Here is a 14,046-nt window from a genome sequence, read left to right on the forward strand (position 1 = left end):
ATGCGCAACCTACTGCTTACACAGTTATTGAAACAAACCTCAGATAACACTCCCGTGGCTCATCAGCCCTTGCAGTGATGCAAGGGCAAGTCTGGCCCAGGGTGCTGCCACTTCTTCTGCCCCTGAGACTGCACATGAGTTTTGAGGGGTTCAAGTCACACACATGAAAACAAGGATTTCCTCATACAACTTCTGGCAGAGCAATCGTGGCCCACAGATACCTCTAAAGGGTGCCAGACCTCTCCTCACCAGCACAGTGACATGCTGTGCCCAGGATCAGGTGTACCACTATCATCACCACTCACTTCCAGCACCTCTCCAGAAGCTCAGGAGCTTCAAAATAAGACCAGGGCACTAATTAACAGCAAGAGCAGCTATTTAGCCAGCCTCAGCCTTAGGGTCAAATTCTATTCTGGCTAGCTACAGGCAGCAGTTGAGTCTTATTGCACATACCTCACAAGGAAGAGTGGCTATTGGATGTGGAGTATCAGTGGCTCCTCAGATGAGAGAGGATGAGGAGTTTTGATTTTCTTTCTGAGACTTTGGCAGTGAAAGCAAAATAAAAGATGTGTTTTCAGCAGGCTTTCCTAAATGTTGAAACAGGATAGCTCTTTCACTGAACAATTACACAAAGCGGAGATGGCTTTTCCATGAGCAACCTCAAGGCTTCCTCCAACGCAACACTAATATCAAAAGTGCAAGAAGGGGGAAATAGTGCTACTTTTTTTCCCTTTATATATTAATCAAAATTAGTGCTAATGGCATCACTGTGTGCTTTATAAGGGAAAAGTATTTTGTGTAAGATTGTATCATTCTTGCCTTCTTTCTGGTTTAGCTTTTAGAGAATAAGAACTTCTTTTGTAACAGAAGCCAACCATGTTTGCCTTGTAACTTGTATACCCTTTTTACAATGTAGCATAGTCAAGGAGCATTACAAATAAAAGCCCTTCCTTATGAGTCACTATTATAATTATTTCTAAGGCTGTAGTATAATAAGGACATGGTTTGATCTGTCACAAGCCTCCCTTATGGAAAACAAATTACTGTTTATCAGACCAGAGCTCATGTGATTTAGCAAAGTTGGCACCAGACAAGCACTTGCACTCTCCCAAAGCTTTGGGAGTTTCTGCTTTCCAGACAATTTCCATTAGCTGTGGAAGCTCAAGAAATAATACACTGCAGGGGAAAAAAAAAATAAAATAAAATAGCAGGCAATCAGAATGTCTGCTTTCTGCTGGATAGAGACCATTTATGCTCTGCTTTCATCACTTAACAAACCTCCAGATGCTGTCGGTGCCCTGTGTGAAGCAGCAGACAAGTGACCCTTTCAAGGGGTGAGCAATAGGATTGTTCAGAAAGATGCTTTGTTCTATTCATATCTGTGTATCTGCAACAAGTAACACATTCCATGTGTTCATTCTCATTAATGATTGGGAAACCACTGAAAGTGATGGGAGTGTTTAAATTGGTGAGAAAAAAGGCAGCTAGCCTCCTTATCCAAAGAGTTATGTGCACAACTTCACACCGGAAGAGCTACAGCAATGCCAGTGGTGCAGCAGAGCAGTGAACCTCACTCTTCTACTCCCTGGGGTTTCAGCAGGGACATTGCAAACCTTTGGTAACTTGGGAGCCAAGCAGATAGAGCTCGACAACAAGAAGCAGCTGGGGACACTCCAGTTATTGCACTGTTTTTTAATTAACTTATTGCAGTCTTGGTTGTAGCACTTGTAACTTCGCATTAACCGTGGAAATGTTCAGGCTTAAACAGAGAGGCTGGTTTTGTACATTACCTACACAGAACACAGATTATTAAATGCATCTAAAAACGGTCACAATTTCCCATCTTTTTATCCTTTCTTCTCCCCTCCAAAGGAGTAATATCATAAATATGTACAGATAATTTATTTTATGTTCGTTTATTCTGAATGAAGTGAAAATCTGTAGTTTTTATTAGAGGAGAAATTAGGCAAAGGGCCAAACGCCTTCCACAGACCCTCTGTGCACACATGCATGCACGGAGCTATTTTCTGAAAGGTTAACAGTCCTCTGCTATCAAAGGAACAGCCTGGCTTGGTGACATGAAGCTGTTCCCCGTCCTTTCCTCCACAAGTAACAGAAAGGGAGAAAGAAAAGCAGCAGCCAAGCCCATAACAACAGGGAGATAAAATACACAGTGAAAGGATGAGGAACAATAAGTGACTGCATTCATTAAGCAGTTGTCACAACAGTCTTTGGCCAAGTTATCATTACACTTGGCAACGTGGGGTTTGTTTTTTTTTTTTTAATCATTCCCTGGTATAAAATCAACTTTGGAGAGTGAGTGATGGGGATTTCACTTACACTTCTGCAAACAGATAAGGATAAAAAAATGCGACTTACTATGGTTGCCCTGAACAAAGACCACCCAAAAGTGCTGCATAAACTCAGGGCAGCAACAGCTGTGCAGCCACGTATGATAAACACTCACTTTTACAAGTGCACTAAGATTATCAGATGGAGCTGGTTGCTGATGGCAGGAATTACTTGCAGTCATGCAACTGAGTGCAGAGTACAAGTCTGAGTCACTGCAGCCAGCGAGCTGCAAGGCTGAGCTGTCACCCCACCCAGCTGCAGCATGTCTTCATGTGTGCTCTGCCAACAAGCCTCAGCTATCTCCTTCATTTCTGTACAAGGAGAATCCTTTTCCTCTGCAACTGGTTCCTCTGCAGCTCCTATACAGCACTGTAAAAACTGGCTTGGGGACTGCCTACAGGTGGAGAGCCTGTGCCCTGGTAACAGCTTTTCATCCACTTTACCTAAGTCTTGCAACCTAATTTGGAAAGGACCCGTTATTAGGTGTTGAAAAAATCCTAGCTGGGACTTCTCCAAGTTGAGATACAAGCAGTGGGCCTACTATGGCTCCTTTTGCCCAAACAGAAGTGGAAATTTTGGCATTGATGCTAAATGAGTAGGATACAAGTCACTTCTCTGTTTCCCATCTTAATGCCCCTGTAGATGTTTTCCAAAAAAGAAACCTACCTACAAAAAGAAACTCCAAGAATCCCAAGGAAAATCCCAAATCTGAAGGACAGAGTCCCTATTCAGCACTGAGCTGCTCTGCTGGGGTGCAAGGAGAGACAAGCAGAGGACTCAGCATCCTCTGGCTGCATCCTTTACTAGAGAGAGATTAACCCAGCAAACTGCACTGGTTTTCTTCCCACTGGAGCAACACACCTCTCTGACTCTAAACATCTAATTAAGAAACTATAACTAACAGAGAGTACTTCCAAGAACCAATGTTAATCATATGCTGAACTATTTTCCTGAACCAGGATCAGGTGATACAGTAGCTGACAGGATTAAACCTTCAGTAAGTAATTATTTGGTTTCTAATGCACTGCAATCGCTGGAAAAAGATTTGCATAAGCTTGGATGAAAACCTAGCCATTAATTACTATTATAATTTTCCACCAGGCAAAATGAACTAGCCATGATACCCAAACATTTTATCTAGCAAGAATCATCCACATCAGCAGCCACTAAAGGAAAACCCACAAACAAGAAGATCAGGGCACACATAAACAATGTACAGACTGCCAGGCACCATGCCATGCACATCCTTCACCTCGACATTAAAAAATATCTTAAAACATGAAAAAAATATGTCCCAATGCATGCCAAAGAAGCAGCAACTGTATGTGTGGGTGCACACACATGCATTAAGAGTGGACCAGAAGGAATTATTTTGTTAGATTTATAGATGCTTCTCCTGGACCAAAGTGGTAGGTTGGGTGAAACAGAATAAACACTATGTTTAAGAAGGAAGTATGGAGAGGCACAAATGGGGGCACTGGAGAAAAGAACCTGTTCCCTGAGGTTTACTTTGGCAATGGCATAGTAGCAGAATGTAAAGCTCAGGTGATGCAATGTTTAAGTGGAGTGGGTCAGAGGAGACAGCAAGTACCTTTCCCTCTCCATGGGGCTGCCAGTTAGCCCCCAGGAAAGTCTCAAAATCATGCAGTGAGAAAAGAGCTGGGTATTTATCAAGCATTGCCTTCAGAATGATAGTTTATTTGATTCACAGGAAAAAACTTGTGAATGATATTTCCACCAGTGAGATTTAAGGAACAAAAAAGTTTCCCTTCATCTGAAGGAGAAGCATCTCAAAACAGTGGCAATGACCATCTGGCTCCACTGCCAACACTGGTGGTACCTCAAACCTCAGGCAACACCAGAAGACCGTGATGCTTTTAAAATAAATTCTGGCACCTTATCATCATTTTTGTAGGAAATATAAACCTGGCTCTGTAGAAAAAAATCTCCTCGCCAAGAGCTGAAGATGTTCACCCAAAGACAATTTAGACCATATTAAAGTAAATGTTTTTACAATTTTGTCCTGGCTCCCCAGGCAGGCCTGTTCCTGATGCTGGTAACTTCTGCTCTTTACTGAGCACTCCTTATATGCCAAAGAGCAGCACAGCATATGCTGCTGTTTTCTGGGGTCTGCACCTCTAACGAAAGATGCTTTGAAGTTCACAGTTTGGCTGCTCCAAACACTTGTTGACTCAGTCCTGTCATTAATGCCCTGGGTTTCAGAGCATCCTGCTAAACTAAATGCAAGGTATGCAAACATCAACTATTAGCATACAGCCTGCTTCGGCAGCACTTAAGAGATGTTTTTCAAGCTCTCGGCCAACAGCTGCCTAGTAATAGTCTTTGTTCTAGTTACACCCAACTTAACTTTAGCCCTCCAGTTCTTACGGAAGTCACAAGATAGGATTATTTCCTAAAAGCCTCCCCAGCAACTTGTGAATATGAAGAGAGAAAGACATCAGCAGGGAGGGCCAGCAAGGGAGTAGCAGGAGAGGAAAGGAGCATAATTCAAGAATTAAGACTATTTTTTTGGTATATTTGTTGTGATTTAGTCTCACAATTTCTTTTTTCCTTTCTATACATTTGATACTCATGACTGTTCGAGAAACATGATTAACCTGTATAGAGAGATACAAACTCAGCTGAACATGAAATAAGGCATGCATTATTATTATTATTATGCATCCCGTAAAGGATGGGCATGGCTGAGCCCGAGGCAACCACAAAAATTGTTGGGATGTCGCACCCAGAGTTCCCCACTAACACCCTTCACCCTGTGCTTTCTGCTGGCCAAAACACCTCAAATCCCACAGGCAGCCAAGTGGGGGGATGGGAACTAAAACGAACAAATTGGGAAGAAAAACCTTCCCAGAAATTAGTTGGAAATTGAGCAGGGCAAGCAAGAATTGTCACCACTGGGAAAGCCCAAAGTGGTCAATAGGGACACTACCCCATGGTGCGTAGAGCATAGGGCAAGGCTCCATTTTTGCACCTCTGAGCACCCTCCAGCATCAGAAAGCATCAGAGGGAACTAAGACTTTTTTAGCACAGCAAATCTTCATTTTGTCAGGTTTAAGCAGATGCTGTGGGGTGGTTCATGGCCAGGCACTTCCTAACCCAGCATCATACTACAACTGACAAGCCAGTAGTGCTCCCCAGGCCTTCATGCTGATTATACCCAAGTTTCAACAATGTGACAGTTTCTCTGTGCTGGGAAGGTTTCCAAGGTGTTTTCTTATATTATAAAACAAACAGAGCTGCTAAAACAAGAGGATTAATACATACTGGCTATGTATGAGCCACGCACAGCCAACACCCAAAGTGAACATGTCATAAGGACTGCTGGTGGCCACCACAAGATTTCCTTCTCCCCTCTCCAGCTCTCTCCCTCTCTCCTCATCTCCCTTCCCAGCCATCACCCCTCACGTGAAGCCACGGCAAACGCAGCCAGCACACACCGCCTGCTGCACAGAGGTGCCCGAAAGCTGCTGTATACACAAGGTCAAACGACATCATTTGACAAGCCACTGGGCTTAAGCACGTATGAGCAATCCCCAATTCCTTTCCTATGGGAAAAGATGCAAATATTTGATGTCGAGTGGACAGCTCTCAGTCTGCTTTTCTCTCAGCTTCAACCCAAGCCAGCCATTGACAGCTTTCCCAGAACTAACTTGGAAACAAGCCTCAGCCAAAATTAAGCAGCTTTGTTTCGATTTCCTCTCTGCTCAGCTCACTGTACCTGCTTAGGGCTGCGGTATCCTGCTACAAGCAGTGGCTTGGTAATAAATATGCATGGTTTCAGCTAAATTGTTTACAGTAAGAAAGCATATCTCATCATATACACACACAGTTTAAAAACTGAAATCTCAATCCTGGCTCAAAGCTATTCTTATCAAAACCACGGTCATGGAAAAATGACACAGATAAAATTCTATTAATTTGTGGGTCATATATTGCTGAGGGTGCTCCTATCTTTTTTTTTTCTTTATAAGAGGGATGGGCAATTTAGCTATATTTCTATGGTTTCTGTCACCATACTACCTGATCACTTGTAGTATGTTTACCCTAAGAACTGTCAAATAATATAAGGAAATAATATCAGTCCATAATATAAGAAATATAAACATACACAACACTATCCTCACAATCCTATTGTTATTTCCATTTCTGAGTTCCCAGTATAAAACTATATAAACTTCATAAAATTATATACAATTGTATAAAACAAAGTCTAGCTGTAAAGAGATAACTAGTGCAGGATTTCAAGCAGCAAAGCTTCCCAGGGCTGGAAGAAAACAGCTCAATCACAGCTAAGCACTACCAGAACCAGATCAAAATCATCAAAAACCTGCAGGTGACCATGGAGTTCTAAAATATAACCAAGACTAAACTTAGATTAGTTCTCCTCCTGCCCTGAAGGACACCAAAACGTGGTGCAGTCACTAAACCCATGACATAAAAAGGCCTAAACCATAGGCCTTGAACCAGAGCTGACTTCCGAGTGAACCTAGGAACAGACTTCTGAGTGAACCTCCCGACCAGCATCGTATCAGCATGAAATATGACCATGGTAACATCCTCTGAAAAATACAGAAAAGAATATATATTTTTGGACCCTAAGCCAGCTGTTTCCTAGAAGACAGGAACTCCTCAGACATGCACCCAAGTGAAGTGAAGCCAATCTACCAGATGTTTTCATGCCCTTTTTTTATATGATTTGTTTGCTAAACTGTATAAAAGCAGGACCCTCTCACAGCAAAGATGGAGACTTCTCCTACGAGAGAATGCACTGCGTGGGATTTCCCCATTGCCGGGAGCGGTTCTCCGATCCTTCGCTGTGACGGGGCTCCCCAGCTGAAGCACGGATCAGGATGATGGTAAAGTGTTAGAGAAATTGGTGATGTATCTTTCTTAACCACTATAGCTAGCTTTATGTAGTAATGATCACGCGCATTACCTTGTTTATCATTTTTTCTGCTTTAAAGTAAAATAAGCTTATCTTTTTAACTCGGTGTTTGTGTCCTTTCTGTTGACGCTGTCAAGTGGCAAAACACCCCAGGAGTTTAGGCAGTGCTCACTGGCTGACCATGGCTGCTGGGTTTTCCGTGCCTCTGGCAGAGAAATCCTCTGTGATGCCCAACTGGAATCTCATTTATTTCCTAAAACTTGCATCAAAACTAAAAGTTACTTGGTGGGTTCAGAAAACCTCTGCAGCCTTTGTAAACATTTTAATAATTTTGCACAATTAACAGCAACTGCATGTAGGAAGAAAATTTGTCTGACACTGCACTGCAACAAAAGAGGAAAGCAGAGCAGGAAGGGAAGGCGGCAGCTCAAGGTGCCAAGAGAATCTTAGATGGGAAGAATGTAATTATCCCAACAGAAATAGGAGCTGAGAACTCATTTTTGGAAAGGGTGTTCAATTTTTGTACCCAGAATCAGAGATATTTCCATGCTGTGACTCACATACCGCTTTCATAATTGTTTCTGATTCTGACTTGCTCTCCTTCAGACCTAAAATGAACCCTACCATTTTCCCTCGGTTTAGCACTCCTGAGCTTTGTCAAAGCACAGTTACACCAGGAAGTGTTTGAAACCAATCTTTGCTTTCTATTTTATCACTGGCTGAACACTAGTGCGCGCAGAACCAGGCATATCCAGCCCCAAAGCCTCTCTCTGAGCCAAAAAGACTTAATGGAAACAGCTTAGGCACCTCCCCTAAGCAGCCAGCCTGCTAAGGCACAAGGACCATGAAGGAAACCGGCAACAGCTGTAATAGCAGCATGGCTCTACAGTATCACTTTCTGTATGGAAACCACGTGGTGTAGTTTCATTCGTGCCGGAGGCCTTGCATATTTCTCATTTTTATTTTCATATTTATTTTTCAAATAGAAGAGCTCAGTTTTAAACCCCATGTTTTCTTCTAACAGGTTCTCAGGATTATAAGCAAAATAAAGCACATACAAGATGTAGCATGCACTTTAATTCTTGCTTTATGAATCTACTGCAGTCACAGATTCAATGTGAATTAGTTTAATACGGAAATATGTTATATATAGCATGCACTGAGGCCCAAATGTTTCATTAGTGAAGATGAGGACTCGACTAACCCAAAAGGCACACTTTACCAAGCTCTGCAATTCAACTGCATGTTGGAGCTTTACATAAGGAAGGAAAATGAAAGAAATACTGCTGTAGAGCTCATAAAAGAGACCTTGATACACAGGCATTGTTTCAAAATGGATCCAGCGCTTTTACAGAAGCAGAAGGAAGAATAACTAAGGGGCCCAAATACGAGCTAGTATATAGGAACGCAAGCCCACTTTTTCATTGCTTTAAGAAGAAATGTGCACGTCAGTAGCAGATCTAAAACTAAAAGCAGCTGGTTAGATTACAGAAATCCTGCTGTATCCATCCAGTCTCTGAATGACCAGAGATGCCACAGGGCTTGAATATGGTCTTGGCATTCCCAGCCTGGTTGTCCTTGACTTCTCTGCACAGTTATTGTAGGCCGGGATGCTTTGGGTCAAACCACACCTATGGCAATAGGTATGTAGCTAGGTGTAAATACAGCAGTCTGGCGCATCTTCTCTCTTAAGCAATCTGCTATTTGATTAATGCTATTCATGATGGTTTTGCACGGGTTCACCACTAATTCACAGTTCCATTCCAGCTTCCACTCTCTTGACATGCACTTGTCTCAAAACTATACATGATGTATCTCAGGTACACAACACTGTATGCCAATAAACAGGTACATACAGTAAATCAAACCATTTCTGAAAGGGTGGAAGTCCTGTGATTCATCCCTGTCTTATAATGGACAGTACTGCTTATTCACCTTTGAAATCTTCATTCATATAGTGCTATTTAAATGCAGAGCAATTCTTATAAGCAAATAGATTTTGTAAGTGATCCCCCAAGTTACAAGCCCTTGTCATTTGGATTTAAAAGTCTCCTCCTCATTTCAGACTCTGAAAAGGGCTGGCTACTAGGCTGCTGCACAAGCAGCAACTTGGGGATGGTAAAAACAAAAGGTGGCATAACTAGGGAAACGGGCCTTTTTGTAAAGCATAGCTTTAGCTACCGAGTCACACCAGAAATTCAGCTGGAACACTTGCAGAAGCGCAGCAGAGCAGGGGACAGCTTTGGAGAGCGCTTCCACTGCCCATCCTGCCTCACCTCCGAGGAGCAGGTGAGCGGCCTCAATAGCCAACTGCGCCACCCGCAGTGCCAACGCAGGGCTTCGAGACCCCTTTCCCTTGGCACCTATCCCCGACAGCTGCTCAACGACAGCGAGAGCTCACTGCAAGATACTCCAAGGACCGGGGGCCGCGGCACACGGGCGGTTCTGAAGGCACAGCTCGGCCGCAGCGTTGGGAAACAAAGAGCAGCCTGGCACCACGGCTCTCCGTACATCACACCCACAGGAGGAGATGCCGCAGCTGAGCTGACAGGGCTCTGGCTCAGGAGCTGTTAGAGAACGGCAGCGGTTAGGGAATGCCCCAAGGAGGAGGAGGGCGCGGGGAAGGGCGGGAAAGGCCACCCGGGATGCCCGGCATTCCCGGACAAGGTTGCGCGGCGGCACCGCCCGCTGCTAGGGATGCTCTCCGGGAGAGCCGCTCTCCCTCCCCGCGGCCCAAGGCGCCTTCTGCCCTACCCCCAGCGGAAACCCCACGGCAGCTGGCACTGAGCCCCACGGAGCGCGTCCCGCCCGCACCCCCCGCACCCCCCCGGCCCGGAGCTCCGCACCGCTCCGCCGCCCCCCGCCCCGCCGAGCCCTTTGTCCGCCGCGGGAGGCGCCGGGGGCCGTGGGGGGCCGGTCGGGGAGGCCGGTTACCGATGGAGACCTCCTGGGCAAAGGCGAGGGAGATGAGGAGCAGCGGCAGCCCCACGGCGATGCAGGTGACGATTTTGTCCAGCGCCAGCTCCAGGCGCAGCCCCTTGTAGCGCGTCTCCGGCGGCTCCTTCAGCAAGAAGTCGGAGAAGACGTACTCGGTGGCGATGTGCGCGATGGCCATGGCGGGCTCGGCACGGCTCGGCCCGGCGCGACCCGGCCATGCACGGCCCGGCCCGCCGCGGCTGGGCTGGGCTGGGCTCGGCTGGGCTGGGCTGGGCTCGGCTGGGCCGGGCTCGGCTGGGCTCCGCCCGGCGCGGCTCGGCCCCGCCCCGCCCGGCGTTGGGGAGTGCCCGGGAGCGGCCTGCGGGGCGGGGGGCGGCAGGAGGAGCGGTCGTGCAGCCCCCCCGCTCGGAGCAGGCGGCTCCGGGCCGTGCCGGGCGCCGCGGCGTGCCCCGAGGATGGAAACTTCTTGTAGTGCGGTTGGCGCCCGCCGCCTGCGGTCCGCTCCGGGGCACCGCTGGGGAGAGCCCGGCTCGCTCTGCTCGACACTGCCGTTCGCGCAGGGTGTTGGGATCCCCCCGAGGCACCCCTTCTCCCGGCTGAGCAGTCCCAGCTCTCAGCACAGCCCCCCCACCCCCGTCCAAATCCTCCAAGCCTTTAATCTACCCAGCACCATGTGCTGTGGCATTTTCCCCACCCAAAGCGTCTGGTCACCACCACCACATCTCAAGTTGCTTCTTGTGGAAGTCAGTGGGGTTAATTCATTTACCCCCTTAATTCACGCTTAATGCACTTCCCCCCTTACATTTTTCCAGTTGCTTTCTGAACCTCTGTAAACTCGGGGCATCCTCAGCCCCTCAGACCAGGAGTTACAGAGGTGGCTGCCCCCCCCCCCCCCCCCCCCCCCCCCGAAAGAGCCACTCCTGGGCTGTGCTTGGCATGTAGCGCTCCCCTAGCTCATACTACTTCTGCCCCAAAAGGACAAACTGTTCCCTTCTTCACTCAACTCTCCCTCTATAAAGCACTATCCTATCTGCTTTCAATTGTCCTTTCTATTTTTCCAAGCCATAATCCAAGGAAATCATTCCTCATATGGAAACTGTTCCACAACACTGATTCCCTTTCTTGTTTTTTTCTGTGCTGTTCTTGTGCATCTTGTCCTAGATGGGCCCTGGGGATGTGACTCATGCTGCATTCAAGATGCAGGTGCCCCAAACATTTATATAATGGTCCTAAGTTATTTTCTGGTTTGCTCTGTTTCTCATTCCTACTGATTCCTGATATTCAGTTGCCTTTTTGCCCACTAAAGAGCACTGGAGCTAATGTTGTCATTAAACTATCACAAATAAGATCCCATTTCTGAGATGCTTAAGCAGTATGATGCACATACGGCTAGGACTGTTTTTTTCCACAAGTACTACCATGAATGACTACAAAATTTTATCTTTTTATCACTCATTTGCATGCTACACATACTTATGATCGTCACTCATCTTGGTCACCCTTCTTTATACCAATTACAGAAGATAGTGAAGAGCAAGGGTCCTTCCAGCACCCCATGAGTGACTTTCAACGTGAAATCTGGCCACTTTTTCCTGTCTTTAACCAGTTACTTAACCTCCATGGATCCATCCTCTCATCCCATGGTGATTTCATTTCCTTAAGAAGCTTTAACTAAGAACCTTCTCAAATGTCTTATGGAAATGTAAGCAGGCTATATTCATCAGGTCTCTCATCTATACATTGAATCTATTAGAAACCTCGCTGAAGCACAATTTTTTTTCAGGAAAAGAAAATATCTATTCTACCATGATATTTTGCTCCTTTGGCCATTTTTCTGGGTTGTTTTAGAACAGTGTCAGACAACTTACTTTGTGTGGGTGTTGGAGCTGCTTATTCCTCTGGAAAATATTTAAAGGTTTATTTCGCATTTGTCACCTTTCAAGCTTTTGGTGCTAGAACAATTTCTAACTGCTACCCAAGTTCATAATCCAGATTTTTCATACTTGAGGGCCTGTAGTACTCTGTGGAGAACATACCTGCCCTGCTTACTTGTTCATTTTGTTCTCTTGTCCGTTTCGTTGCTTTATGCCAGTGCTTCAGCCCAACACCTTGCTGTCCATCAACATGGGTGTTGGGGCATGGCTGGCCATGGGGCTGGCTGCGCCAGGCAGGCAGTGGTATGCTCAATGCTTTATGCTCTCTGTGGCAGGCTGTGTCGCCTGAGCAAGCAGCAGTGATGTCCCAAGGCCCTGGAGACCTTCAGAGGCTTTGTTGTTGTTTCACAGCCATCATCCAGCTGAGAAGAGTCCCAGATGGAATGAACTGTGCCAGAAGGTTCATACCTGGATTTTTATTATCATTGTAATCCCTTTGGCTAGTTTCCATCATCAAAAGGTATTTATGATTCTGTTTCTAAAAGTCAAATGCATTAGCTACTCTAAAAGGAAAGTACAAATAATTTCCTTTGTTAAGTGTATGTTTAATTGAAAGGCTTTAATTTTTTAGGTATAAAGAGAGCAAATGTTCTTCACAGACAGTGATTTGCACAGAACAGGAGACCTCAATTTTATTGTTTACAAAACAAAAAGATGAAAGGCTTAGAGTATCTGTTTTTGCCAGCTCAAAGGGAAGATTTAGAGAAGGAGTCTGGAAGTGTTTATTGCTATGGTGTAACTCCTATTTGGGCTCAGACCTGCAGTTCTGCCTCATGTGTGTGCTCCTAAAATGACTGAAGAAAACAAAGAATCAAGAAATAACTGAGAAACATCCAAGAAACTTCAACATATTGGTTAACTAGAGATCAATCCAGGACACCATCAAGCTACAAACAAGAGTGATGGGCAGTAAAGTTTCTTACATTTGAACATACTTCAAAATACAGAAGTGGAAAAAAACCCCAACAAAAAACCCTCCAGAAACTTGAATTTACATTCAAAATCAAATTTGGATAAGCAGTTTCACAGACATGTTTATTCTGGAGTTCCTCTGCAAGAGCTGTAGCTGACATAAGCAGGCAAGAATAAGCACTATCTAATTAAAAATTAGTTATAAACATTCAAGTATCATTAAACAAGGCCTGATTCTGCCTGTCTTCCTTGCAGAGCACGAAGATCAGCCACCTGATGGCTTCATTACAGGTAGGCAGTGAGGTGCTACTCAGTGCAAGGAAGAGGTACAGAATCAGGACCACAGTGAGCAGCAATTACGAAGTCAACTCACTTTCTTGGAGGTTGCTCAGGGCTAGATTTTTAAAGGGATTAACAAAAGCTGTTAGAAACTAACAGCAGGAGCACTGCTGAACTCCTTCAGGTGTTAAAATATATTGGTAGGTCCCTACATGCCTTTAAAAATCTGTCCCCAGTGCACAGTTTCCTCATTTAACAGGGCAAAAAAAGGCAGAATCACTTAAATGTCAGTGAATTCATTGAGCCAGACTTTGGGAAACTGCAGGGACTTCCAGATTAACACCTGCTCCTTCAGAAGCCAACATGCTTAAAACAGTCCCTGGTGATATTTATTCCCTAGTGTGAGCCCCATGTTGTACACAGAGTGCGTGGATGCCATGCTGCCTGCTCCTTACTCCCATGGAAATCCTGTGCAGCCGGTGTGGATGCCAGGAGGTGTGCTGTTCTGCTAGGCTGCCAAATTTGACCTTGGGCAAAGCTCAGCTGAACTCCAGAGAAATGGTTATGGGTGGTATGTGGCTTTTGGAGCCGAATCCTACAGCTCGTGTTCACTCTTGCGAGCGCTGGCTACAGGGCAGGACTATCAGCATATGTCTTGTTCCAGCTTTTTTAGCAGCATGTCATGAAATCCAGTGCGGCTCTGTGAATTATGCTAAAAGTGGGGAT

At 45.4% G+C, this 14,046-nt stretch overlaps 1 protein-coding gene across 1 annotated transcript in view; it reads right to left on the reverse strand.

Annotated features, from left to right (window-relative positions):
• PANX1 (pannexin 1) overlaps nt 1–10,431 on the reverse strand; it is a 28,040-nt gene extending 17,609 nt beyond the window's left edge. Inside the window, exon 1 of the mRNA XM_074932464.1 lies at nt 10,193–10,431. Coding sequence (XP_074788565.1) covers nt 10,193–10,373 — 181 coding nt within the window. The 5' untranslated portion in view covers nt 10,374–10,431. The remainder of the gene's footprint in view (nt 1–10,192) is intronic.
• Between the last annotated feature and the right edge of the window lie 3,615 nt (nt 10,432–14,046).

The sequence above is a fragment of the Athene noctua genome, chromosome 1, assembly GCF_965140245.1.
Source record: "Athene noctua chromosome 1, bAthNoc1.hap1.1, whole genome shotgun sequence".
Taxonomy (NCBI): Eukaryota; Metazoa; Chordata; class Aves; order Strigiformes; family Strigidae; genus Athene; species Athene noctua.